The sequence below is a fragment of the Rhineura floridana genome, chromosome 1, assembly GCF_030035675.1.
Source record: "Rhineura floridana isolate rRhiFlo1 chromosome 1, rRhiFlo1.hap2, whole genome shotgun sequence".
Taxonomy (NCBI): Eukaryota; Metazoa; Chordata; class Lepidosauria; order Squamata; family Rhineuridae; genus Rhineura; species Rhineura floridana.
In genome coordinates this window covers 14,854,803-14,882,173 of record NC_084480.1, presented here as the reverse complement: position 1 = coordinate 14,882,173, position 27,371 = coordinate 14,854,803, and the positions used below count along the sequence as shown (strand labels likewise).

Genomic DNA, 27,371 nt, shown 5'->3' with positions numbered 1-27,371 from the left:
AGTGTGAATTCGATAAATGTGGCTTTAAATGTGAACTGAATTGAATTTCTCTCTCATCCCTACCCCTAGGATGGCACATATGTCCCCAGAGGACCCAGTACACCTGTTGAAAGCTCAGGAACCATGAATGTAAAGGTGAAGTCCCACTGGCAGCGAAGGATTGGTGGGAAAGGGTTGTGTTGGGATGGCCTTGAAAATGTAGGATTCAATGCCCCCTTTGTCCCTGACATGCCCCCTGAAAGGGCTGACAACTGAAGCCCTGGATCCGGCATATTTAATTTTCCCCCAGTGGTATCAAAGGGAGGGGAAATTAAAATAAAATTGGGGGAAAAAAACAGAAAAAAGGGTGCAAGAAGAAGCTGTTCCCACCTCCGGTCCTGGCTGCAACAGGTGAACAGAGGTAGGAAATTACAGCACCATATAGGTATAAGAAATGATGTGGCTATGCTCAGCCTCCATGGTTGGAGGCAGGATGCTCCTGAATTCCAGGTGCTGGAAACTGCAGGAGGGGAGCGTGTTGTTGCACGCAGGTCCTGCTTGCACCCTTCCTACAGGCATCTGGTTGGGTACTGTGTAAACAGGATACAGGAGCAGATGGGCCACTGGCCTGATCCAGCAGGCACTTATGTTCGCTGCCACCACAGATTATCTCCCCTGCCTCTCCTGCAACTGCTCTGTGGTTTTTTTAAAATGGGGCTTCCTTCCCTGGTAAGTGGAGACAAGATTGCAGCCTAAGAATGGGAGATGGCCTAAGCAATGTGCACCACCCTCTCCACTGGAATTGAAAGGGACTGATGTAAATTAAGTTGTGTGTTTGTGTCTCTGGCGAAGGCATAAAGGGTTCTGTTGCATGCGGGATCAGACATAGAAATACACAATACAGCCGGTTGCAGCCACTCTTAAAGTGAAAAATGCACCATTGCTCCTTTATGGTTCCATCCAAGCCCAGGGGTTTTGTCAGTTGTTGTAAGGTCTTCTTTTCTCCCATACTTTATTCCAAGCCAAACAAAATAAGTATGTCCTTTTAGACCACTAGAACTGATACCACATATCAACAGAGATGGCAAACCATCAAGCTTGAAACTTTTATTACTCAGATGATGTATTTTATAGCATACAGCGGTTCGGGATGTTCCATAAACAAAACTGAATTGCCACAAAGAATTGTCCTCTCCCTTCCCTTAACAGTCTATTAAATGTTGAAAATGATGGGAGCACACTCTCCCTGCCCGCCTTATTACAAACATCTAAGTCTACCCAGTTCCAGAATGTTTTTCCCCTTTTTAATATTTTTTAAACAAAAGCACTTAAAAAAAACAAATATGATAAATGATTAAATTAAATGTTTTTCAAACAAAATAAATACATTTTTTGCAATAAAAAAATCATCATTAGCACAACTCTGTGTTCTAAAGAAAATCACTGCTCCATTCGGGGGGGGGGGGTTGGACACAGGATTTTGATAGCTTAAATGTTAACTTAGTCTGCAGACCCTAGATACAGCCAGGTGGATAAAGTATTAATGATTAGCCAGTTTAGGAAAACAATTAGCATTAAATAAATTAAAACCCAGACACATATCCACAGGGGGAATTAGAACCAAAGCTGCAATCCAAGGCATACTTATTTTTGGGATACACACCATTGTGCAAAGGATTGCAATGGAAATGGGTAACTTTGCGGATGCTCACATGATCACTCAAATCAAGCTTTTAGCCACCTTTTTGTCCTTATCAATAGGTAGGCTTTGGAGGCAGATCTGCAGATTCATCTGGCCTTTGTTGACTCTACTGGATTTTAATAAAGATGCAGTAAAAAACTTTTGCTCAGCATTTTGGAGGAATGGAAAAGAGGCAAAGTGTCTATATTTGGATTTCATATAAATGTTACTGCATTGCTAGCTCATTCTGGAAAGGCAAAGGGCTACTGCCAATCTTCCCTCTTGTTCCTCAGCCCCGCCCTCAGCTGATGGCCTCATACCACCCAAGCACATGGGAAACTTTTATTGCTGGATGCTTCCAAATGTACTAAGTAGCCTGTTCACTTGCGAGAGTGCAGGGTTGTTCCAGCCCATGGACCAGACTGTAGAGAATATAACAGCTCCCAAAATTAGAGATGTTGGCTAGTCTTGGTCTGTACGATCCACTATTTTTATAGCATAGGAAATAAAAATGGACTTCTCACCCCCTACTCCTTTTCAAATGAATATGAAAAGATTCTAGCAGACAGAGACATATTAGCCCAGATCAGTGAACCCTAGAATGGCATGATTAACATGAGTGGCTCAGGATCATGAGAATCCTTCCATAAGAACCTTTGAAAGGGGGGGGGGAAACCCTTCCACCTGTTCATACCAACCCATCTGTCGAACAAAAGGATGGCTAAAAGCACTCTAAAGTTTAGTTGGTGTACATTAGCTGTTCCTGGAAGTGTGCTTGAATTCTTCTGAAACATTGCAGCAATTATGAGAACAGAACAAGGGGTGGCCTTCATTCCAGATTAGCATTCAGAATAAAAAGACAGTTCCCTTAAGAACAGCTCTGTATGAGATTCCCAAGGCAGGGTTGTTAGATAAGTCTAAGACCTTCAATGAATGAAGGAGGGCCGGCTAGCATTACAAGTGTTTACAAACAAAGAAAGGAGCTGTTCCCCTCCACCACACAATACAATTAAATATTAATCCATTCCTGGAATAGAAAGGGCAGAGCCAATCATTTAATTTTCTCCTTCACCGTTGTGCTTTTATATCTATCTGCCTACCTACCTACCTACCTATCCCCCCCTTGCCACATTCTGTCACACTCAAGCATGACCAAGAAACAGGATCCAGAAAGGGGCTGGAGTCACCAGGGGCAGGGACCAGGCTTAGCCACCCCCTCATCCTATCCCCAAATGTACTTGCTCCCACACAAGTCAATGGTTGCCCGTCACTCCTAGGGGGAATAACATTCCTCCCAGTGGGTATCTTTGACTCCTGCCAGCAAAGTACAGTTGGGTAGTACAGGGTCTCTCTGTGCACCTTAGCAGTGCACCCCCCTCCCTGGATCACTGCAGGGCACAGGCCCTCCCTCCACACGTTTCCATACCCATCATCATTACGGGCATTTTGCTAGGTTCATTCGACAGCTGTCCTTAATGGAAGAACTCAAAACCTTCCGCTCAGAAGAAGGAAAGTCTCTTGAATAAGCAGCACAAGTATTAGAAACTCCCAGTTTCGTGAGGTTCAGTCACTGTGTCTCTAACAAGTCAGCGTAAACATATGTGAAGTCATCTGGCCCTTTATCCAAATATGTCTAATATTCATTAAGTAGGAAACTTAACCTTTGGGAGTAACAAACTCTTAGCACATACAAATTCTCAATCTTGACCTTGGGGTAAAGTGTGTCTGCACTGCTCCCCTCTGGAACAAATTAAAACTGGGTCAGGCAATAGCTGCTTTGCTGCAGAATATCCCACCAAATCTGTTCTTCCTAGGGTGTCCCGTGGGGAAAAAAATTGTTCTACAGCCCTGTGAAAAATCCACTCCTAACATGCTCCATGCCTCCACACAGGCATCCAAGGGGGCATTTGTTGTGGTCCAGTGTCTACAGGTATTTTCCTTCCTTGCTTCTTTCATCTGGATGCCAGCTATGGAGCTCTCTGAAGGCCACTTCCAATTTAATTGCAGCTTCAAATGCACTGAGAGCGTACATGTGTGCAGCGAGGCATCCATCTTCATTCTCTTATATTCCCTCTGCCATAATTCTTGGGTCAAGCTAAACATTAGATGAAAAATGTGTGTAGTAGGCTCTCATAGCCCTGGTAGGTGGATGGAATTTTGATGAGGAAAAAAAAAAAAAAGGAAGGAGTGTTAAGCTTCTTAAAACAATCAGCAGCCTGTAGAACCTCCTTGAAGAGATGAAGGAGGAGGTCTGAGCAGTTTCAGCAGAGCAAACCCTTCACTGATGAAGAAGTAGCCTGGGACCTGCCTTCTAGATTTAGTATCCTTTTCATCTACCGTTTCTGATCAATGTTATTATAATGTGCAAAATTGCTCTGGCTTAAATGTTAAGAGAACTTCAGAAAGCCTCTCCATGGGGTCAGGGGACCATTCTGAAGAATGTGAGATGCAGTACAGTGTGGGTTGGAGGGCTGCTGGAGGAGGGGAGAATTGCCAAGTTTATGCAGACAATTAAGAAAATCATTTTCTATAATAGTTCAGAAGCAGGGAAGCCTCTTAGATAAGAAGCACAGGGATTAGAAACTCCCAGTTTAGTGGAGTTCAGTCACTGTGTCCCCAACAAGTCAGTGTAAACAGTGGATGTATAATTTTAATTTTTTATGTTTTTAAAATTGTGTATATATACAATTGTTGTAAACCGTTTTGCTATTTAAGTAATTTTATAAGTAAATTTAAAAAGGGGCAAACCTTCACTTGGTTTTTGTTCATTCCATCCTTCCCCAGTAACTCCCTGCACTCCATCCCACATTGTTCAAGGGGGCACCATGATGACTTTTTCTTTTTTTGGGGGGGGGGGGTTGCAGCTGGCAGCAAGGGATGGAAAAGGAAAAGCAATTGCAAAATCAGTTTCTACTGCGTCAGCATGACCTGTTAAGGGAGATCCATGTGTTCAGTGGATGCACATCTGGATGCGGATGGTGATGGAGCTCATTTGGTGCATTTTGAACTTGGCAGATGATTCCCAAGCAAACGAGCTTGCTTTGTTGGATTAGCCCACTGTTCTGCTGAAGCATCCTGTCTATAACTACAAGGATCTTGCCTCTGAGAAGCTCACAAAACAGGACATGAAGGTGAAATGCTTTCCCATGTTGGCTTGCCTGCAACATCGGGCAATTCAGAGATATACTGCCTCTGCAAATGTATGCTCCATTTTCAGGAAATGCATTTCCATATGAGGCCACTAATCACACACACATCAAATATGAGTTGAACGAGCCTCCCTTTTTTAAGAACACACCAAAAAAATAATATAGTATTGTGATGACTCGCTGAATGGCAAAGGGCTAGGAAGAGGCTTTTTATAATTTTACCAACATTTAGATTTCCACAGATGAGTGGAACAATCAGAATATCAGATTGTATAATTGAGTCACTGGTTGAAAGTAATGAAATTAAAAAGATGCTACCCATAAACTGCAGTTACGAAAGGGCACGGGGACACAGCTATCATGAGCTGATCACATAGATCAGCCCACCAACGGCCAGGAGGAACTCCGGGACTGCAGGAGGAAGTAATGGGGCCAAATCCATTAAGCCTGCCTATCTGGGTCCATGGCTGCTATTCAAAAGCAATCTCTATTAGAGGCCATCCCTGACCGAAGCTTTCATGGCTGGCGGCAGCAAAGCACTTTAACCGAATTACTGTCATGCAGCTTTTGCTTTGCCTCTTCATGCTCCAAGAAAATTGCAAGTGATTAAGTGAAAATTTAGGGCTTTCAAAAGGCAATAATATATAGGTCTGCACTGAGGTAGGTCCTCCCCCTGCTCTCCCTTTAATATTTTTCAGAGGTCAAATTGAAAGCACTGAATGAAACGCAGGAGGAATGCTGTATAGACTCATACCTGACTCAAGGCAGTTTATGAGCATTTAAATTAATTGTGGTGTCCTACCTCTACAGCTAAGCTTTACAGTGCAAGCCTAACCATGCCTACTCAAAAATAAGTCCTACTGTATTCAGTGGGTCTTCCTCCCACATAAATGGGGTTCAGATTGCAGCCTTAGCTATTAGCTACAAATATTTTGATGATATCACCATCATATACCTCTCTTCAGGTTTCTCCCACTCTAAAGTTGCTTTGTTCCTTTCCTGTTGGCAGGGGAAGAGAGTCTCCTGTTTGCCTAGCCCAGAAAGAGAGTATAGCTTTTTGGTAACACTTCTGCCTAACCGTATGATGAAGAACCAGAAATTCTAGAATGCGAGGTAAAAGCTGCTCTTAAAATACTTGGAAGAAACAAATCACCAGGAACAGATGGCATATCAATAGAGTTGCTACAAGCTACTGAGACTGAATCTGTCCAAATTTTGACAAAAATCTGTCAACAAATATGGAAAACTAAGCAATGGCCCACAGACTGGAAGCAGGGGGGCCTGTCTGGTGCCAACTTCTTATCATTTCAGTGCCCGGCAACAAGTTTTTGTTTTCTCAGGCATTTGGGCAGGACGTGTTTATTCTGACTACGGTTTTTAATATGTTTATTATTTTTATTACTTATTCTTCTTCTTGTAAATTGCATCAGGACTTTTTGTTGTCAGAAACGATCCATAAATTCAATACGCCTTATCCGCAATTAACAACACAGAGCACTGTGACTTGTGCCAGCACTCATGCTGCCTTGCAACGAATGGGATCAACACGGTTCAATGCCATGGTTGAAATGCCAACTGCCATTTCCGCCAAGGAGCAGCCCCCAACACGGACTGAGCTGCTTTTAAAATGAAGCAGGTACTGTAGTGTGAGGAAATTGGTAGGAACCTTGTCTTAGGGTCTTCACCAACTTTCCTCGTGCTGCCAGATGTTTTGGGCTGGGTGGGGCTGATGGGAGTTGCAGGCCAAACATCTGGAAGGCACCAGCCTGCTCTCCACTGTAACAGCCTTTGCCTCTAATCACTTCATTTCATGCTGAGAAATAACCCTCTTTGAGTGGTTTCAGTAAACTATAAACTGACCTTGTAAAGTGAGAGAAAGAACCAGTGACAGGTTTCAGCTTAAATTCAAAGGCTCTGCAACCCAGCACAATAACAAACATTGGAAAATAAACAGAGGGTCATATCCAGTGTAAGTTATACTCAGAGCAGACCCACTGAAATGAACAGACATAAGTAGTGCTTTTCAGGTGATGGTACTCAGCAATAGAGAGTTCTGGAACTTCTGTTTTTGCTGCCCATGGCAATCATTTTGTGCTAGCACCCATGGCACCTTTATTAAGGTATGAGTACTGGCACCTCATTTTTTACAAAAAATAATACTGGACATAACCAATGCAAGACGATTAATGACAGTGGCTCTACTTTGACCATCATTGGATACAAGCCACAAACAAGAAATATATTTCTTGTCAACACTTCCTTCCTTCCTTCCTTCCTTCCTTCCTTCCTTCCTTCCTTCCTTCCTTCCTTCCTTCTCTTTCTCTCTGCCCCTGACAAAATTTCAAATATCACACACACACATACATACATAACCTTCTATTTACTGGCTTTTAAAGAACAACTGCAAGACTTAACTTCCCCTCCCCGCCTTCCCTTTCTTATTTTTAGGCTCAAACGCAATGGGCCCAATTTAACTGTACAAATACAAATATGACTGTAATTATAAAGCCATTCATAAGCAACAAAAATGTTACCACCCTCCCACCCCACTTCCAGCCCAAAGTCTGAGCTGGTTGTCAACTAGCTAGCAAATGGCCCCTCAAACTTCAGCTTCAGTAGATTAGCTGCAGACTGACTTTTTCTGAGACTAACTGGCACACTGCTCTGAAATCCATTTAAGCTATGCTCCTATGTATAATTAAGGCATATCCACACATTACAACGGCAGAGAGAAACACCAGTGTTTGGGCACTGAACTCTCAACATGTGGACATCATACGTCTGTGTGCACAGTGCGTGCATCTTTAAACACGCTTGTGTACACATGTCTAGGAAACGAGACTGGGCCAGAGTTCTGAGATATGTGTACGTGGGTGTTTAAAGATTTTTACACTTGTGTATCAAGTCAACATGTTACACGTTCGCTGCAGGAAACTGGCGTAGCACTGATGTTTCCAAGAGCCATCGCAATGTGTGGAATTGACCTTTTATTTGGAACTCAGAATAGGATCAGGCTGTCAATATGAACCCATTGGGAAGATATTTTGTGGCTATAATACCCCTAAAGTAACTTTTGGGTTTGTGCTCCCTGAGCACCCCTCCGGAAGCTCGCATCATTACCATTATCTTTGCTTTTAAAAACTTGATAGCAATTTGTCCATTCACGTGTATATAAGATATATGCAGTACATAGGTGTATAAAGTAATAAACCAACAAAGAAAAATCAATACCCAGTGCAATTTTTTTTTTTAAAGAGAGTGAAACAGAGAAATGTATCTCTTCTGAATGTCTAATCTGGAATGGGGTTTCAGGGTCGGAAGCAGAGGTGGGGGAGGACAGGCAAGGAGACAAAACCTTGAAGACAAGAGGAGTGGAAGAAGGGGAGGGGTGAAAGGGGGGGTCTCTTTGCCTGACAAAAGCTGTCAATTACCAGCGTCTGGTGTGGAACGTGTCTGCCTTTGTCCCCCTCAAAGACATCTGCTGTGTGCTGCCTCCTGCCAGTTGGGCAGTGCAAGCCAGGAGAATGCTGTGAAAGCCATCCGCGCCTGCCCTCCGCCTCGCTATTCAAGCCTGCCGTGTTCTTTCTTGAGCCCAAACAATGGCCTGGCGGGATGTGGAGCTGAATGCGCAATGGGCTTAATGAAAGGGACCCTAAAAACAAAACACCGCAGGGGGAGAGAGGTGGCGACGGCACTTGAGGGCACAGCTGAAAAGAAACATGCTTCGCCCCCCTGAACATATTCTTTAGCATGCTGGGGTTTGTCTTCTTAGGTATCTGACCACAAAAGGTCTCTCGCTCCTTTCTCTGGTTGCTGTAGCTCTGTTCCTTGCCCACATCCTTTCTTCCCTCTCTTTCTCTGCTTTTCTCTTTTTAATTCATTTTAAAGTGCGTGTCTTCCTCCTGGCTCCCTCACCATCCCCACCTCCCACCTCCCTCTCAGGCTGTCAGTTTCTGGATTGTCTTGTTGTAGTACTGCGTGATGGTGGGCGTCAGGGGGTTCCAATTGTTGGCGTGCAGCTCAATGACCTCGAGGAGGAGGGACCGGGTCAGCATGGACTCTGAGGGGCACAGCATCTTGTCGCGCGCAATCGCCAGCAGCTCTGTCATCATCTCAGGCAGCTGCTCCTCCAGAAGTCGGCCGGTGCTTTGCAGCTGTCAAGGAAGAGGGAGAGGGAGAAGGGTCAGGCATTGGGTGTTCAAGAGCACCAGTCACATCCCAGTGCCACATCCATCTTCTCTCCCCACCTGGGAAGGAGATGGGGAGGGAAGCATCATCTCGTATTGCTTTTCTTTAGCCATACCTAGGTATTTCACTTTGAGGTTGGCCCAGAAGCTAGTGCAAAATGCAGTGTCTCAACAACTTATTGGAACACCATGTTACGGCGCTGCTAAACAAATTGCACTGGCTGCCAATTAGCCAATGGCCTAAGTTCAAGGTGCTGGCACAAAGCCCTATGCAGCTTGGGACCGGGATACCTAAAAGATTGTCTTACAACTTATATACCCAACCAATCACTGTGCTCTGCAGGAGATGGCATCCTGCAGATATTTCATCAGGAGGTCCATTCTGGACTATGTAGGAATCAGGCATCTGGTCTGCTGACACCTACCCTTTGGAACCCTCTCCCATTACATATCAGACAGGCAGTGTCTCTACTATCTTTTCAGCACCTATTGAAGACCTTCCTTACTCAACAAACCTTTTAAGTGGAGACTTTTATCCCAATCTGTCTCTGTATTGGTGTTGAAATTGTTTTTGTGAAATTGCTTTAATTATTGATGCTTTTATTGTTAAATCGTTGCAAGATGTTTTATAGGAAGCAATTCATAAATCGAATGAAATAAATAAATTACATATTACATATGTACTTTTTAAAACATATTATTTCAAATGCAGTTATCAGGCCGGCTTCAAATATTTTCAGAAGTCATAAAATAACTAATAACATTAATAAATAAATAAATAATAAGCTAAAAACAACAACTCTATAGTCCTAATTGGGTGTTCACTCAGACAGGATTGTGTGTGAGTGGGGCAAGTACTTACCACCCCTGCCAACCCCCTCCATGTTGCATCCCCGCCTCCCTGACCCTGCTGCTTTCCACATATTGGAGGGGGATGGTCTAAAGCAGTGAGTGTGCTCTATGCTCTCTGTATACATTGGTTGGTTGCAGAATTGCAGTGCAAAATTTGGATAAGTATGAATTTTGAAAGAAAATGTTTTGGTTCTGATATTGCTTCAGAAAGTGCAAATTCGATTTGGCTTTAAATACAGATTGAATAGAATTTATCTCCCATCCCTAGTCCACAACATCCTGACAGCCATGGCTGCCCCTGCCCTGCCGTAGAGTGTTTACACAGTGAGGATGGCTATAGCAGGATATCTTCATTCTGATGAGCAGGTGAGGAGATTGATTCCCTTGTTGAGTTTCTGAGACATATACTAGGACACCTCCTCTAGGATGCACACCTTAACGTGGTGAGGGGGGTTGAGAGTGTTGAAGAAGCTCAGAGCAATGCTGTCAGGAGTCTAGACCAAGAGGCTAGACTCCTAGCAGGGGCACCCAAGGTGGAATGGTCAAAGCTGAGACACCAGACTAAGATTCATCTAGACTCAGAGGAAGGCAATGATAAACCACCTCTGAATACCTCTTACCATGAAAACCCTATGAACAGAATATCCAAAATGCAACATGAGATAGTGCTGGCAGATGAGAACCCCAGGTCAGAAGGCACTCAACGAGCTACTGGGGAAGAACAACGGACAAGTACAAGTAGCGTTGTGACTAATTATGCTACTGGGTCAAAGTCAAATGGAAGCCTAGAGGCTGATGCGCATAGAAAGGAGAGCCCAGAGCTGTACGACGTACACAACAGGGACTTGGAATGTGAGAAGGATGAACCAGGGAAAGTTAGAAACTGTCAAGGAAGAAATGGAATGCATCAACATTACAATCCTTGGCATGAGGGAATTTAAATGGACGGGAATGGGACACTTTCAGTCAGGCAACTACAAAATATTTTATGCAGGAAATGAGAATTTAAGAAGAAATGGGGTTGCTTTTATAGTGAGAAGTGATGTAGCAAATGCAATTAGGAGCTACAACGCAAGGTCTGAGCGAGTGATATCAATGAGATTAAACAGGAAACCTATTAACATAACCATCATCCAAGTCTACACTCCAATGGCAAACACAGAAGAAGAGGAATTGGAGAGATTTTACGCAGAAGTACAGGAAGAAACTGATCACACACCAAAACATGATAATCATGGGGGACTGGAATGCAAACGTAGGGAACAGAGAAGAATTAGAAATTGTGGGAAAATGGAGCTTAGGAGATAGAAATGAAGCAGAAGAAAGACTTACTGAATTCTGTGAAGCCAATAATTTGTTTCTTGCAAACACATTTTTTGAGCAACCAAAAGACGACTGTATATGTGCACATCATCAAATGGTTAATATAGGAATCAAATTGTTTATACAATTGGTAGCAGAAGATGGAAAAGTTCCATACTTTCTGCAAAAACAAGACCAGGAGCAGACTATGGTAACTAACGAAGAACAAAGCAATCATCATGCCATAATACAATTTCAATGACATCCCAGGAGAATTTAAAGATCAAATAAGGAACAGATTTGAGGCTTTAAACTTAGTTGATAGAGAACCAGAAGAACTATGGATTGAAGTCAGAGTCAGAGAAGGAAAAGCAAAAGCAAAAGGAGATAGAAACACGGTCAGAACCTTAAATGCAATAATACAGCAACTAGTATGTAGGGACAAAGAGAACTATTACAATGGTTATTGTATAGAAATAGAAGAGGATAATAAATAAAGTAGAACAAGAGCCCTATTCCAAAAGATTAGAGAAATTAGAGGGAAACTTAAACCAAGAGTAGGGATGTTGAATGATCAACAGGGAACACACTGATTGACCAAGATAAAATAAAAGGAAGATGGAAGCAATACACTGAAGTACCGTATGATAAAGAACCACAAATTTTAGAATGTGAGGTGAAAGCTACATTTAAAATACTTGGAAAAAACAAATCACCAGGAACAGATGGCATAGCAATAGAGTTGCTGCAAGTTACTGACATTGAATCTGTCCAAATTTTGACAAAAAATGGTTAACAAATATGGAAAAGAAAACAATGGCCCACAAACTGGAAGTGCTCAATATCCCAGTTCCAAAGAAAGGGGATCCCAGGGAATGCAGTAATTACTGAACTATTGCCTTAATATCCCATGCAAGTAAAGTAATGCTCAAGATTCTACAACAAAAGTTCTTACCATATATGGAGAGAGAAATGCCAGATGTCCAAGCTGGTTTCAGAAAGCGAAGAGGCACCAGAGATCATATTGCAAACATACATTGGATAATGGAATGGACCAAGGAATTTCAGAAGGAAATCACCCTGTGCTTTATAGATTACAGCAAAGCCTTGATTCTGTAGATCGTGAAGAACTATGGAATGCTTAAAAGAAATGGGGGTGCCACAGCATCTGATTGTCCTGATGCGCAAACTATACTCTGGACAAGAGGCTACTGTAAGGATAGAATATGGAGAAACCGACTGGTTTTCCATCAGAAAGGGTGTGAGACAGGGGTGTATTTTATCACCCTATTTGTTTAATCTATATGCAGAACATATCATACCGAAAGCGGGATTGGACCAAGATGAAGGAGGTATGAAAACTGGAGGGAGAAATACCAATAATTTAAGATATGCAGATGATATCGGTATTCCTAATCTCTACATATGGATGTGAAAGTTGGACAGTGAAAAAAGTGGATAAGAGAAAAATCAACTTATTTGAAATGTGGTGTTGGAGGAGAGCTTTGCACATACCATGGACCGCGAAAAAGACAAATAATTGGGTGTTAGAACAAATTAAACCAGAACTATCACTAGAAGCTAAAATGATGAAAATGAGGCTATCATACTTTGGACACGTCATGAGAAGACATGATCCACTAGAAAAGACAATAATGCTGGGAAAAACAGAAGGGAGTTGAAAAAGAGGAAAGCTAAACTGCGTCTGTTAGAATTGCTTGTTAATATGTTTTTTTAATAATGTGTTTTAACCCTTTTTTTCAAGATGTTTTTTAAGCTTTTAAAAAAATATTTTCAATGTTTGTTTTAATGTATTTTAAGGTCTGTTTTTATGATGTTTTAAAATGTTTTTAGCGTTTCTGTTTGCCGCCCTGGGCTCCTGCTGGGAGGAAGGGCAGGATATAAATCAAATAATAAATAAATAAAACAAGAGATGGATTGATTCCATAAAGGAAGCTACAGACCTGAACTTACAAGATCTGAACAGGGTGGTTCATGACAGATGCTATTGGAGGTCACTGATTCATAGGGTTGCCATTAGTCGAAATCGACTTGAAGGCACATAACAACAACCCATCATACATTGTTTTGTATGTTTTATGAAAATTTGAATAAAAATTATTGTAAAAAAAAAAAAAAGAAATCGACTTGAAGGCATGTAACAGCAGCAACAACATATTAGGAGAAGCCTTTTCATTGGGGCTGGCCCAAAATGCAAATGTTCCACCCCCCACTCCAGTAGTGACAATAATAATATTTGCTGCCCATTCATGGTGCTCAGCATCCTCCCCAACTCTTTTTGTTGCTGCCATTCCCACATCACAAATTGCAAGAATCTGAGTAAATATAAGGTAACATGGGAATCATCCATGAGAAATATGTCTGAACTGGTAAGTTATGAAATTACACCTTTTTAAAACTACCTTTCTAGATGCTGATTAGAATCTTTGGGCACACTGTAGCTTGAAAAGTCTACCTGCGTTGCAGAACGTGCTAAAGGCTAAATCACAGGTGACAAAAGATGCATTTTGTTAACAGGAAGGAGACAAGACAGACTGCCTTTTCAGACCCCCCCCCCTACTTTCCCCATTTGCATGAATAGCCTCTTAAGAGAACACAAGGCTTCACTAATCTGGAGAATATTGCGGCAAATACTGCTTTGCGAAGGAGGGTGCTTCTGGCCTCCCTTCTAGTTTTGTGGGATAAAAATGGCTTTATGAAGTCTCACTGTTACGATTTTATGGTGTTCTTTTTTTAAAAAAAACTCAATGATTATACTCTGTGTAGGCCAAGAATGTGGAAAAAAGGATTAGGTGGAGAATATCTCAGGATTCCTACCTCCATTGAACAGCAAAGGACAGCATCTTCCTTTATGTCCTGAGACTGCAACAACTGTAAAAAACAAAAGAGAAACACAGAGACACCACTTAGAAAATCCTTTCTCCCTCCAATAGAAATAGATTGTTTTCCTCAGCCTGCTTTTTTATTCAACCAGATCTCGTTGGACTCCAGTTCCCATGAGCCCCAGCCAGCATTGCCAGTGGTCAGAGATGATGTGAGATGTAGTCCAACAACATCTGGAGGGCCAAAGGTTCCCCATCCCTGCTTTAGATCAGCCTTCCCCAACCTGGTGCCCTCCAGAGGTTTTGGACTACAACCCTCATCAGCTTCAGCCAGTATGAGCAACGGGCAAGGATGATGGGTATTGTAGTCCAAAACATCTGGGGGGGGTACCAGGATGGGGAAGGCTGATCTAGGACCTCTTCTTCTCTATGGCTGTCTCTTCTGCTAAAAGTGGCCCGTGGAAGGGTGGCCACTTTTTGATCTGGCCCACCATATAAAAATGGTTCCCCACCTCTGCTCCATAAAGTGCTGCCTAAACACTAAAAAAGCAGAGAAGAACCAGCTTTTTTCCCTCTCTAGTTGCCAAGAGGTGATTTTTATTTGCCATGAGCAACCAGAAAAGTGGCAATATATATTATCATCACATGCTGCCGATTTTAATTCTTGGGCGCTGTACAACATTGCCATGAAGGATGAGCCTAAAGGCCCATTTAGTCCAGCGTATTGCCTCTCACAATGGCCATTCAAATATCTCTGGGAAGCCCACAGGCAGGGCAGGCTGGAGACAGCCATCCCCCATTGCTGGTCCCTTCTGCCTCTGAACTTTGAAGAAAGGAAACAGTGAGAGTATAGTTAATCTCCTTTATCAGCCTTGGAGCAGCCTTTGCTTTTGGAACTAGAATTACATTGTGAAGAAGAGTGCTGGCATGGCATTATATGCGAAAGAACCAGCCAGCAGCAGACAATATTTCCTGGTTGCCTGAAGCCATAATAACTATGTGAGAAGAGGATGCAACTTCATCCCAAGAAGTGAGGGAAATACACAACATGAGGACACAGACACAGACACACGGGTACAAGAGAAGCCATCATCCATCAGTGATTAGGTGCTCGTTGTGTTTCTGTGTCCCCTATGACCAGTGATTGAGTCAAGTATTGGCAAATATGTTTACATCCACATGAAAGGACTTTGGTAGATCACTAGAGCAACAAGGAAAGGGAAGTGATGAAAGCAACACTACGTGAGCAACAAAGACTATCCCAAGGAGATTCAGCCCCACTTATTTTTAAGTGCTTCCTCCATGTTTTAACTAGACCTGGAAATGGAGCTCATTTCCCTTGCTAGCTGACAAGGCACTCCTCTTGCAGGATAAGTTTATTGCGGATTTACTGATGGAGTCTAAACAGGTTTAGTTAGCATATGATCTGCAATATCTATAGGGGAAAAAGCTGGGAATCATGTTGGTGCCGGTGGGAAGCTGGTACTGTCTGGGCCAAGCTGCAATGTCTGGAAGAGGGGCAAATCCTGCCACTAAACAAGTTACAAAAAGGAGTACTGAAGGCAGAGTGCTGATCTGTTCTTGTATGCTCCCTTTGCTTAGCTAGAGCCAGGGCTCACCAAAACCAGAGTCCAGCCACAAGACTTTAGACCCATAATTAGAGTTCAACCTGCAGTGATAAATTTGCTAGGCACTTTTGAGGATAAAGTCATTTGTATCTCCCCTGAACTAGATGCCACTATGAGGGCAAGTCTAGTGAAGTCTCCATAGCACCAACTAGTCAACTTATATTGGATCAGTTTCAAGTGCTGCAGAGTTGAGGACATGGACGAGGCCTTCAACACGCAGTCTCGACCCTTGTCAGACATGGCTAAGAAAACCTAGCCAAACAGGACTGACTGGGTGGGCCCAAAGAGCGAGAAATCCCTCACTGCAAGATATGTATGTGAAGTCCTGGCCGCCCTTAAGGAGGCAGTGGTGTGTCCCCTGTTGAAGAAGCCCTCCCTGGATCCAGAACGTTAGACAACTATCTCCTTGTTGCAAATGTCTCCTTTTTGGGCAAGGTGGTGGTGCTTCAACTCACATATGCTTGGAGGAAGTAAATTATCTGGAAATAGATTCCAATCTGGTTTCAGGCCCAGTTTTGGGACTTTGACTGCCTCGGTTGCTTCGGTTGATTACCTTTGTTGGGAAAGAGACAGGAGGAGTGCAATTCTCTTGATTCTCCTTGATTTCTCAGCAGCTTTGGATACTATCGATCATGGTATCCTCCAGGAACAACTCTGCATTGAGAGTTGGAGGCACAGTGATACAGTGGTTCTATTCCTATCTTCAGGGATGCTTTCAGAGAGTAGCTGTGGGGAACTTTTGCTCAACCCCTTGGGAATTGTCCTGTGGGGTCCCACAGGCATCATATTGTCCCCCACACTTTTTAATATGTACATGAAGCTGTTGAGATGTGTCATCAAGGGATCTGAAGCAAGGTAGTACCAATATGCACATGGGATTCAACTCTATTTTCTGGATCAAGTGAGGCAGGGTAGGGGTTGGACCAGTGCTTGGAGCTGGGTGCGGGCCAATAAACTGTAGCTGAATCTAGACAAGATAGAGATGCTGTGAGTTGCAGGGTTCTTGGGTCTAGCAACTGGAGAAAAACAGTGGGCTGAATATATTCTGCAGTCATTGTCACACAGCAATCCACAGTGCAGAAGGCAAGAGGGCAGCAGTCTGTATTACAAGCCATGAAGTCCCCAGTTCAAATCATACCTCAATTATAACTTCCCTAGGTGGCCTCAGTTAAGCCATTCTCTCTCTCTCTCTCTCTGACTCAGCCTCTGGGCTACATTGACTGAGGAGCAGGATACCTCCTTAAGGCTTAAGGAATGCCTCCACTCATATGAACCCACACATTCACTCAGGTCACCGTCTGAGGCTCTGCTCTGTATCTCCCAAGCCACTAGATATGTAACCCTAAGTGACACTGGGCCTTTTCAGTTATGGTACCTAATTGGGCGGAACTTCCTTCCAGGGGAGCCTTGCCTGGCTTCATCATTAATAACAGGTTAAGAGTGGCTAGCTCATTTCCTTAGTGGGTAATGCTGATAATGGCAGGGCCATGGGTTTGTGACCTGTGCTGGATCAGGATATCTTTTCAGAGGGAAAAGGCTATCATGTGCTCTGCATGCAGAAGCTCTCAGGTTCAACCCCCTGCATCTCCAGGTAGGACCAGGAAGACTCCTGCCTCAAGCCCTAGAGAGCCATTGCCAGCAGTACAAACAACCCTTAGCTAGATACATTAGTGGATGGACTTCATACAAGGCAGCTTCCTAAGCCTCCCCCCAACTTTCAGGGGGCTTTGGGGAGAGTTTATAATTAATTGCTCCCATTCCCCACCTCATTCTTGCAGTCCTCTTAAACTGCTGAGGTTTTAGGTATTGCTGTTCCAACTGCTATTTCAAACAAACAAACTAAAGTTTCTTGGGTAGCTGTACCCTTTGCCATAAGTCCTGCAAGGGCCTTTTCCTTATTTGAAACTCTGCACTGTTGTAGTGTTCAATGGCTGGGATTAAGCACCCTCCCATAGCGTTCTAAGAATGGAAGCAAACATGAATGGATAAAAAAGTTAAACAAAACACAGATGAGAATGAAATGACTCAGGGAAACACTTCCTGTGCCTAGATTGCTGTTAAACTGCCTGCCTTTAATAATATAAAACTCATGAGAAGAGGGTTAGTGCAAATATTCCAGAAAGTGTTGCTTTGCTGCCTTTTACAAACTCTGCTAAAAGCCCTTACAGTTGACCGGTGGCAGTGACGGCATTATGATTAACTAGCAACATGCCTGTCATAATTACAAGTGACAATGGACCATATATTGCAGGCTCTCTGGGTGAGAGTGTGCATGTTCAGCATGTATTTCTGCGCATGCAGAAACATTGCACTTCCTCAGGGAGGCCCTCTCAGTTGAGACATGACCACCCAGTGTCTGGGGAAGGCGTATGTTGGTGTTTGCTCCCAATGCAACCATCTCTCTGTTACATAAGAACTTTATTCCTCATAGAAGTGAACTGCATCATGAGTTCTCATGCTGGAGAACGTTAAGGACTTTATTTAAGCTAGGGAGATGTGAGGGTGATCCGGCTGCGATACCGGCCAGGGTTGATCTGGCAGGCTAGGTGGGTGTCTCCTTCCTCCCTCACCATCCATGAGTGCCCCTCCCAAAGTTGCATGATCAGTGAAAGATATGATGGTTCCAGAGAGGAGGCATGTATGGTACTTCAGACAAGGGTATTCCAAGCAAGGCCTACCGGAAAGTTCTCCAATACAAATTTCTAGCTGGACTATGAGTGCGGAGGAAGTTCAGGAGTGAAACGCTTTGCCTCTTTTCCATTTTTGAGTATTGGAGGGAAACTCCTCCTAGTTGGAGGACCAGGGGTATAGTTGTCCAGGGTCTCGGGGGGGTCTTAGACCCCTACTTTTTTGGGAGCCAGGTCCCAGCAGGGTCCCTATGTCTCCAGCATCCTGTGAGCCAGTCAGCATGAAAGGGGAGTGTGCTAGTCGCTAAGAAGAGTCTTCCAACATGCTTCCTTGTCCTTTCCTACTGATTGGAGCCAATCAGATGAAAGGAGGGGGGGTCAGCCACTGAGAAGACTCTTCTAGGCAGCTAATATGCTCCCCTTTCATGCTGATTAGCTCCTAGGGAAATCTCTTGTTGTGGGAGAAGGCATTAGGCCACAGAAACAGAAAGCGGTATTTAAACCTGGCCATATTATTCTATAATCTTAGAAGGTTATATAGTCTTAGAAGAGGCATGGCTGTGAATATTATGAAGGGACCTTGCACTTCTGAATTTGCCACTACACTACTGTTGAGGACCCCCCCCGCTCTGGGATGCTATGCCATGACAGACAGTGTTGTTCTAATGTGGGGCATTGGAAGGGATGGGGGTGCAGAATAACAGCTGCCAACTGTAAGGAGGTGGGATGCCCCCATCTCAAAAAATCTTTGAAATCCCCCTCCCCCCTTTCTGTAGCCTGCAAGTGGGGCTGTAAATTAAGTCATACCACTCAGTTTCCAAACACAATGCCGGGGTGAGGGCTAAATCTGTCCTCTGTCCCTATGATCCCCAAGGGGCAGATTTAGCCCTTATCTCAGCATTTTTTCCTGGTGTGTGTGTGTGAGAAGAGCAGGCTTTGCTATTCCTCAACAGCCTTGCCAATTACAGCTTGTTTACTCTGTCCCATAGAACTTCACAGTACTAGACATTCTATCATCCAATGAGACATCATTAACTTATGGAACCCTGTGCCACAAGACATTGTGATGGTCAGCTTAGAGGTTTCTAAAAATGGATTGAGGAATTCAGAGCAAAACAGTGTGTCAATGGCTACTAGTTTATGATAGTCAATTTTGTGGTGACCATTTTATGATGCTTTTATTGTTTATTTCATGTATGACTTGTTCTTATGTACAATGCTTAGAAATGCAAATGATTAAGCGGTATACAAATGTTTTAAATAAAATAAAATAAAATATTCATGATGACTAAATGAAACTTCCAAGTTCAGAGGCAGTATACCTCCTCATACCAGCTGCTGAGGAGGACCAGTAAATGAGAGCTGTTGCACTTATGTCCTGTTGGCAGGCTTCCCATAGGATTCCCGTTAGCCACTGTGGGAAACAGGATGTTGGACTAGGTGGGCTGTTGGCCTGACCTAGAAGGATTCTTTTTACGTTCTTAAACGGAGGGGGATGGGTCAAAGCAGCATGCTCAGTCCCTGTCTGACAGCCAACGGCCCTTCACAACAACAGAGGCCTGCCGCAGGCTCCATTTCTTGCTGTGACACGAGAGTTGAGTGAAATTTGGGAAATGACTTTAGCAGGCAGGCTAGAAAGACTGCAAGGCAAAGAAGTGGTTACTTTGTTCAAACCAATTGCATGAATTCAGTCCCTTCCCTACCCCTGTTTCTGGTCTCCTGGTCTCCCCTATGGGCTTCCAGGTCTCTGCAACATTGCAGTGACAGCAGAAGCCACAGCTGGCAAAATTATGCTTCAGTGCAATTCGCAAAAGGGAGAGCAGCCCCATCAGGGCCTAGCCTTTCCGTCTAGCAACCTATGCCCCTTGGGCTCCTGAAATATCATGATGGAATACTAAATCCCCATCCTTTCGCTCATAATACTTTTCATGTGTATTCCTCCATGATAATCAGTCCAAGACATTCTCAAGAGGGAAGAAGTTGGGGTGTGTGTTGGTGTTTTTTTTTTTTTAAAGTTCTTTGTTCTAAATATAAAATAAAATAAACCAGCACAAAGGAGTTAATAAAGAAAAGGTGAGGGATGGCCTAGAAACTATATGCCGTGCATTGTCCCTGACCGACCCCAAAGAGGCCTTACCTCCCTGAGGCAGGTATAAATGGGGCAGACAAGGACGCGGAAGGGCTCCCCAGTGCTGCTCCTCATGGTGCCAAAGACTTCGCAAAGGAAGGTGATGAAGCCGAGCCAGCGCTCCACGTTGCTCTGTTGCAGCTCTTCCCGCACCGTGAAGTCTTTCTGGGGAAAAAAAAGGGGGTCGGGGAGGACAAGGTTTCAAAATGTGGGGAAAAAAATCAGGTCTTTTGAGATAGAGATTTTTGAACATTAAGACAATGTATTGGCTCGGTTTGCATGTCATGCTAAACCAAACAATGACTTGCGGCCACTTTGTCCTTCAGCCAGTTCTGCTGCTGTTGGAGTGCAGCTCCTGTCATTCCTGGCCACTAGGCATGCTGGCTGGGGCTGATGGGAGTTGATGTCCAACAACATCTGGAGGGCCACAGACATCGTCCCAGAGTGCAGGATGCAGAATAATGGGGAAGCCAGATTTCGACTGGACAGCAGGAAAAACTTCCTAACTGTTAGAGCCATACTACAATGGAACCAATGACCTAGAGAGGTCGTGGGCTCTCTGACACCGGAGGCATTCAAGAGGCAGCTGGACAGCCATCTGTCAGGAATGCTTTGATTTGGATTCCTGCATTGGAGTTGGGGTTGGACTTGATGGCCTTATAGGCCCCTTCCAACTCTTACTATTCTATGATTTAAGCATCTCTTCTTTAAACAAAAGAGGCAGGCAGATACTGTTGACTTATGGGGTGAGTTTGGCCTCTGTTTAGCATCTCAGGTGATATGGCAGGTGAAGGCTTGATCTAACCATGAAGCAGGATGAATGCTCCCCCATGTTAAAAACACTCTGCAGCAGGGAGTGAGCAGGGAAGGAACTTGCCACCCTGATGTGGTCTCTGGAAGTGTCCTGCCATATCCCTCATCCCCTTCTCCAAGGTTGCCACTGAAATCTCAGCTTCTGGGGTAAAATGTTTATTGTTAACAGTGCTGTTTCCTGCAATGGACCACATCAATAGGCTTTGAAAGCAGTAAAGGTTTCCAAGGCATGATCTGAGCTGTTCAGGACAGCCACATAGATGCTGGATTATGAGTTAGATGGCAAACTGAAACAGCTGTGCTAAAGCAAAAGGGGGCAGAAGAGACATGCATTCATTTGTGTGGGTTTGTAAAGATTTTTTTTTAATCCCACCCTGTCTCAAGAGCTGCTGCTTGAGAAACAATGCTTAAAAGGCAAAAACCAGAAGAAAAACTACCCAGAATCCCAGCCAAATCCCAGCTGATGAAAGCCTACTGGAAGAGAGTCATTTCTGAGGTCCCCTTTTCTCCGCCACAGAAACGCACCATTTGGTTTTTAGATTATTTAAATAAAAAAGATTGCTTAAAAGTTGACCACACTCTTATACATAAAAATAATTTCATTTATTAGTCACCTATTCATTTATTAGTCTTCGCACCTCCTTCTAACCCATCCCAGGGTTGTCTGCTCTTTAGCTTGGCTGCCAGATGAACACTTCTTTTAATTCTCCTAGACTTTCTAGTACCTTTTCATGTTTCTAATATATTTTACATGTGATGAATGCTCCATATTTTTATCATCATTTATTTAGACACTTCGATCGATCGCAACTGATCAGTGTTAGCTGTTGGAGGGATCCTCTGCTGTTGGTGACCGTTGGTGACGGACATGTTGTTTACGGTGTGCTGGTTTTATTGCTGAGTTGTTGCTGGATGAGTTTTATTGGTGTTTATTATTGAATTTAATATTGTTTTAATTTTGTTTATATCATTTTGTTGCCTAGAGAATTATTATTATTGTTGTTATTGTAATTATTATTTGATTTATATCCCGCCCTTCCTCACAGCAGGAGCCCATGGTGGCAAACAAAAGCACTAAAAACACTTTAAAACATCATAAAAACAGACATTAAAATACGTTAAAATTAAAACAAAACATCTTTAAAAACATTTTTTTAAAAAACTTTCAAATAATTTTTTAAAAGAAAAAAGGTTAAAAACATTTTTTAAGGTTTAAAAACATATTAAAAAGCAATTCCGACACAAACACAGACTGTTGTTATAATAATAATAATATAGCACCATCAGATGCACATGTCATTGTACATAACATAAAATAATAAAAAAGTCCCTGCCCCAAAAGGCATACAATCTAAATAAAATAAAATGAGGTCAACAAAGGAAGGGAGAGGAACAAATAAAGGACAACATGAGGACTTCAAATACACATACTCTAGGTATCCATAAGAGAGCCAGTGTGGTGTAGTGGTTAGAGTGCTGGACTACAATCTGGGAGACCAGGGTTCGAATCCCCACACAGCCATGCAGCTCACTGGGTGACCTTGGGCCAGTCACTGCCTCTTAGCCTCAGAATAAGGCAATGGTAAACCCCTCTGAATACCGCTTACCATGAAAACCCTCTTCATAGGGCTGCCATAAATCGGAATCGACTTGAAGGCAGCCCATTTCCATTTCTATTTCCAGGTATCCAAATTGTAAATAATAACAATAATTTAAAAGCCCTATGCTGAAGTTCCAAAAGCTTTGGAAAAAATGTTTTTAAAGAAGACTTAAAAACTGAAATTGAGGGAGCAGTCTGCAAGTGCTCCGGGAGCCAATTCCAGGAATATGGAGCAGCAAGAGAAAATGGACAAAGTCAAGGCCATGATGGGAATTGTAGTCCATCACCTTCTGGAGGGCACCACATTGGCTACCCCTGTGGTAAGCAATTTGACTCTTGCTCTCAAAGCTGTTATTTTAAAATAAAATAAAAGTAATATGGAGGGCGAACCTTGGGAATTTCAATATTTGGGTGCTGTTATTAATGAAATGCAACAATGAGTAACTTCCTGTGACTAGAACTTAAAATGGGAAGGATCTTTTTGTGTTTGCCTGTATCAGTTGGAGCCTGGCTAAGCATTAGACCCACAAAAATGGCATCCTGTTGGGGAGTTCTCCTCACTCCTTGCCATCTCTAAATGGCCTGGGAACAAGCAGAGTATCTGAAGGTCAGGATGCATGAGAAATTCATTTTGATACGAACAGGGCTGATCTTCACCTCCTGGACTAACAGGCCAATCCCAACACAGCTATCTTTTCATTTCACGCTTCTCTGAATTTTGCAATCAGGTTCTCGACTCAAAAATGCATTAAAAGTCATATTTTTAGACAAATTAATGGATGATAAGGCCATCAATGGCTACCCTTCCACTGTTGGATGTAGTATGCTCCTGAATACAAGATGCTGGGAATTACAAGTGGGGAGAGGGCTACTGCACTCAGTTCCTGCTTGTGGGCTTCCCATTTGGGCATCTGGCTGGCGGCTGTGAGAACAGGATGCTTGACCAGATGGAGTTTTGGCCTGATCCAGCACAGCTTTGACTTTCTTACATTTCTCTGTATACCTCATCCAAGGGAGGTGCAGAAAGTGGCCACACAAGAACAGGCCTTTTTGGTGGTAGCCCCCTGCCTGTGGAATGCTTTCCCTAGGGAGACACACCTGGTACCATCTTTGGTGCTCATTATTTAGTGAGGTGGGTAGGACCTGGTCCTTATGAACATATTGCTGGATGAGCATTTTATGGATTTTATATTGTCACAGTTTTAATTTTGTTATGGTTTTAATTTTTTTATGTATTGTATTTCATTTTGTCAAGTCACTTGGATTTTTTTATTGTATAAAGAAGGTATGGGGAACATCAGGTCCAGGGACCAAATGTGGCCCTCCAGGCCTCTCTATAAAGCCCTCGGAACTCTCACTCTCCTCAGAGGCCCTCCTTCCCACCCAGGGAGTTTCTGTCTGGAATGTGCCCTTGAACTCTGATAATGCTTCTTGTTTGTCTGGATGGCGGGTACAGAGGGGTGTGTGAGTATGTGTAGAAACTAGCCTGCTGTACAGAAGTAAACTCTACATTCATTGCTCCACCCACTTTTGCCACTGGCTCCACCTACCCCTGGCACATGGCCCATGGAAGGTTGCCCAGAAGGGAATGTGGCCCTCAGGCTGAAAAGGGTTCCTCATCCCTGATATAAATTAACTGATAAATGGAAATGATGATGATGTAGTATTGGGACGTGTGGGTGAAGCCTTGCCATGAACAGTTCAGAGAGACATGGGGACGATCTGCAGTTCTCTGCTCTGGGGAGGGCAGAGATTGTGTCTGTCTGCATGTGATGTATGCAAGCATCATTTTTAAATCTCCCCATCTCAGCAGAGTTCCTACCATGCTGATCCTGTCCTTCCTCAGATGTCTGACTTTATTTTAGGAAAACTCCTCCATTGTGGTAGGAAATAAGGGAGACTGGGGCTGCTGGGAGGGGGGAAGAGGAGCAGACTGTAGTGGACTGTTTTCGTGGAAAGTAAGAGAAGATTCTTTGGATCCTGGCACTCAAAACAGATTCCTGGGCTGACCACTAGCAAGCTTGGACAATATGCAGAGGTAGTACTGTGGGGGTCAGGCAAGGGAGAAAGGAAGCATTTTGGTGAGCAGTGAGTAGAAGTAGGCAATAGGGAAGACTAGGCCTGGATCTTTGTGGACAAGGACACAGTTTTCCTGTTATTCATTTGTTTATTACATTTATATCCCACCTTTCATCCAAGGAGCTCAAAGCAGCACACATGCTTCTCTCCTCCTCCCATTTCATTCTCACAACAATGCTGTGAGGTAGGTCGGGCTAAGAGATAGTGACTGGCCCAAGGGGGGAATTGAACCCTGGCCTCCCAGGTCCTAATTCAACACTCTAACCACTATACCACACTGACTCTCACCTATACTACGCTGACAAATGTGGTAAGCTGGCAAAAAGGGTGCAGGGCTGTATTTAGTTTCTGTTCAGGTGCTGGGGCTTAGCTCTGTCTGATAGTCACTGCTTGTAAGCTTAGATTCTTGATTATTAAGGGGGTGGGAGGGAGAGTGGATAAGCTCTAACTATTCAGTAGTGAGAGTAGTGGGGTACATGTACTCTCTGCATGCTCAGAAACACTTTCCTTCCCATATCCCAGGACTAACAAAATCCAGGGATTTTTCTACCTGAGCCTGACCCCAAGTAAAGCCCTGTGGATTGGGCTGGGTTGGGGGGCAGAGAGGGCTCAACATATTTGTATTTAAATAGGCAAATTTGCTCAAGGGGCATCATTTACACAAGTTGCAGAATTCAGCTTTTTATGAAGCAAAGTCTAGATTTCCCCGGTTGCAAGATTTTATTTATTTATGCAGAGGGTGAGAGCAGACAGATACTGCTTTAGTCACAGCAATGTGAAAAGGACAGAGAGAGGAAAGGAAAAAGTTGTCATTTTTAGGTTCTTCCCCTACGTCAGTGCCCTGGAGCCATCTGTGCCCATGATGTGGTTTTCGACCTACAACTGGGCACACCCCAACCTAAGATGGGCTTCAGCACCATTTCCTTGTTGTTGCCATCACTGTTAGGTTTTTGTAAGAGAAGGGAAAAGATGGAGAAGGAAAGAGAGGAAGAGGAAGTGGAGGAAAAAGACGTATGAACGGAGAAGGGGGAAAGCAAGAGGAACCCCATATGAACATCTGTCAGAACAAAAGATGGTTGAGATTTTTTTTTCATACCAGCAAACAGGAAGCTGATTATACTGAGTTAGACCATTGGCCCACTTCACCCAGTATTGTCTACTCTGATTGACTAGAACTCTTCAAGGTCTCAAAACTGGGAGATGGTGGGGACTGAGCCTGGGCATTCTCAATGAAAAAGCGGTGTTTGCCACTGAGCTACGCCCCTTTCCCTGCAAGCATGGTCTTGCCTTAGAACTGAACCTAGGACTGATCAGAGAGGATCACACCCTTAAACCAGTTGGCTGGGAACCTCTTTCAGACTGATGGCCATGTTTCTGTGGCTTCATGTCACTGGTGGGTGTGACCAAAATAAAAGTGATCACCTTGCATTCTCTTCCACATATACATGCACCACAGGAACACATGCAGCACTCTGTCTAAGACCCCCATGTATAGTAATCAAGTTTTAGAACAGCCCATGGCCTGCTGCAGGATCCCCACCTCTGCTCGAAACCAACATGAGAGAGAGAGAGAGAGAGAGAGAGAGAGAGATCCCACTATGCAGAGTAAAGGATGAGTCTAGGGTCTCAAAAAATGGAATGTTACTTTTGCGCAGTCTGGAATCTTGTTTCCTAGTAAGTCTCTGTAACATTGCAGCTTTTGATTGTGAGCACTTAGGAGACGGGTAGAATCATAGAATAGGAGAGTTGGAAGGGACCTATAGGGTGACTGAGTCCAACCCCCACCTCAAAGCTGGAATCCAAGTTAAAGCATACCTGACAGGTGGCTGTCCAGCTGCCTCTAGAATGCCTCCTATGTTGGAGAACCCACCACCTCCCTAGCTAATTGGTTTAATTGTCACACTGCTCTAACAGGAAGTTTTTCCTGATGTTCAGCTGAAATCTGGCTTCCTGTAACTTGAGCCCATTTTTCCATGTCCTGCACTCTAGGAATAATGGGCTATAGGTAGTCATGGCATTTATGAGATTGCTCTAATGGGAAAGGGTGGGCAGAAATATAATAAATATATATAAATACTTTAGTAGGACATAGAAGGAGGTAGTCTGATAGGCATTATGGGTGTGCACCAAGATATGGACACAGTCAGTGCACAAACCTGTACAATGTACAAGCACATTTTAAGGCCCAATGATGTCAACCGCAAGAGTTTTAACCATGTGTTTTAACTTTTCCATGGAAAGCAACAAGGCTCAGAAATGCCTAACATAGGCTGGATTGTGTCCTTGATTTTGTATTTTTAAAATCCTATCTCAGAAGGCAAGTCCCTGTATAATAAATTTCTGGGAACCTAACCTTAAAAAAGCGTAAGGGAGACACGCTTTTCATCTTAACTAACAAATTCTGGGAGATTTTATGTTTTGACTACAGCCAGAGCAATGGGGTTTGTTGCCAGCTCAAAGGTTTCAAATAGAATACACCACTCCTTATTTATCATTGGCACTG

The 27,371-nt window shown here is 43.5% G+C and overlaps 1 protein-coding gene across 6 annotated transcripts in view; it reads right to left on the bottom strand.

Moving 5' to 3' along the window:
- Window positions 1-1,097: 1,097 nt before the first annotated feature.
- Window positions 1,098-27,371, bottom strand: part of CTIF (cap binding complex dependent translation initiation factor) — a 234,979-nt gene continuing 208,705 nt past the window's right edge. For all 6 annotated transcript variants that reach the window (XM_061614213.1, XM_061614243.1, XM_061614252.1 and 3 more), the window contains 3 exons: window positions 20,386-20,541; window positions 13,989-14,042; window positions 1,098-8,963 (listed from right to left, as the gene is read on the bottom strand). In XM_061614213.1, coding sequence (XP_061470197.1) covers window positions 8,748-8,963; window positions 13,989-14,042; window positions 20,386-20,541 — 426 coding nt within the window. In that variant the 3' untranslated portion in view covers window positions 1,098-8,747. The remainder of the gene's footprint in view (window positions 8,964-13,988; window positions 14,043-20,385; window positions 20,542-27,371) is intronic.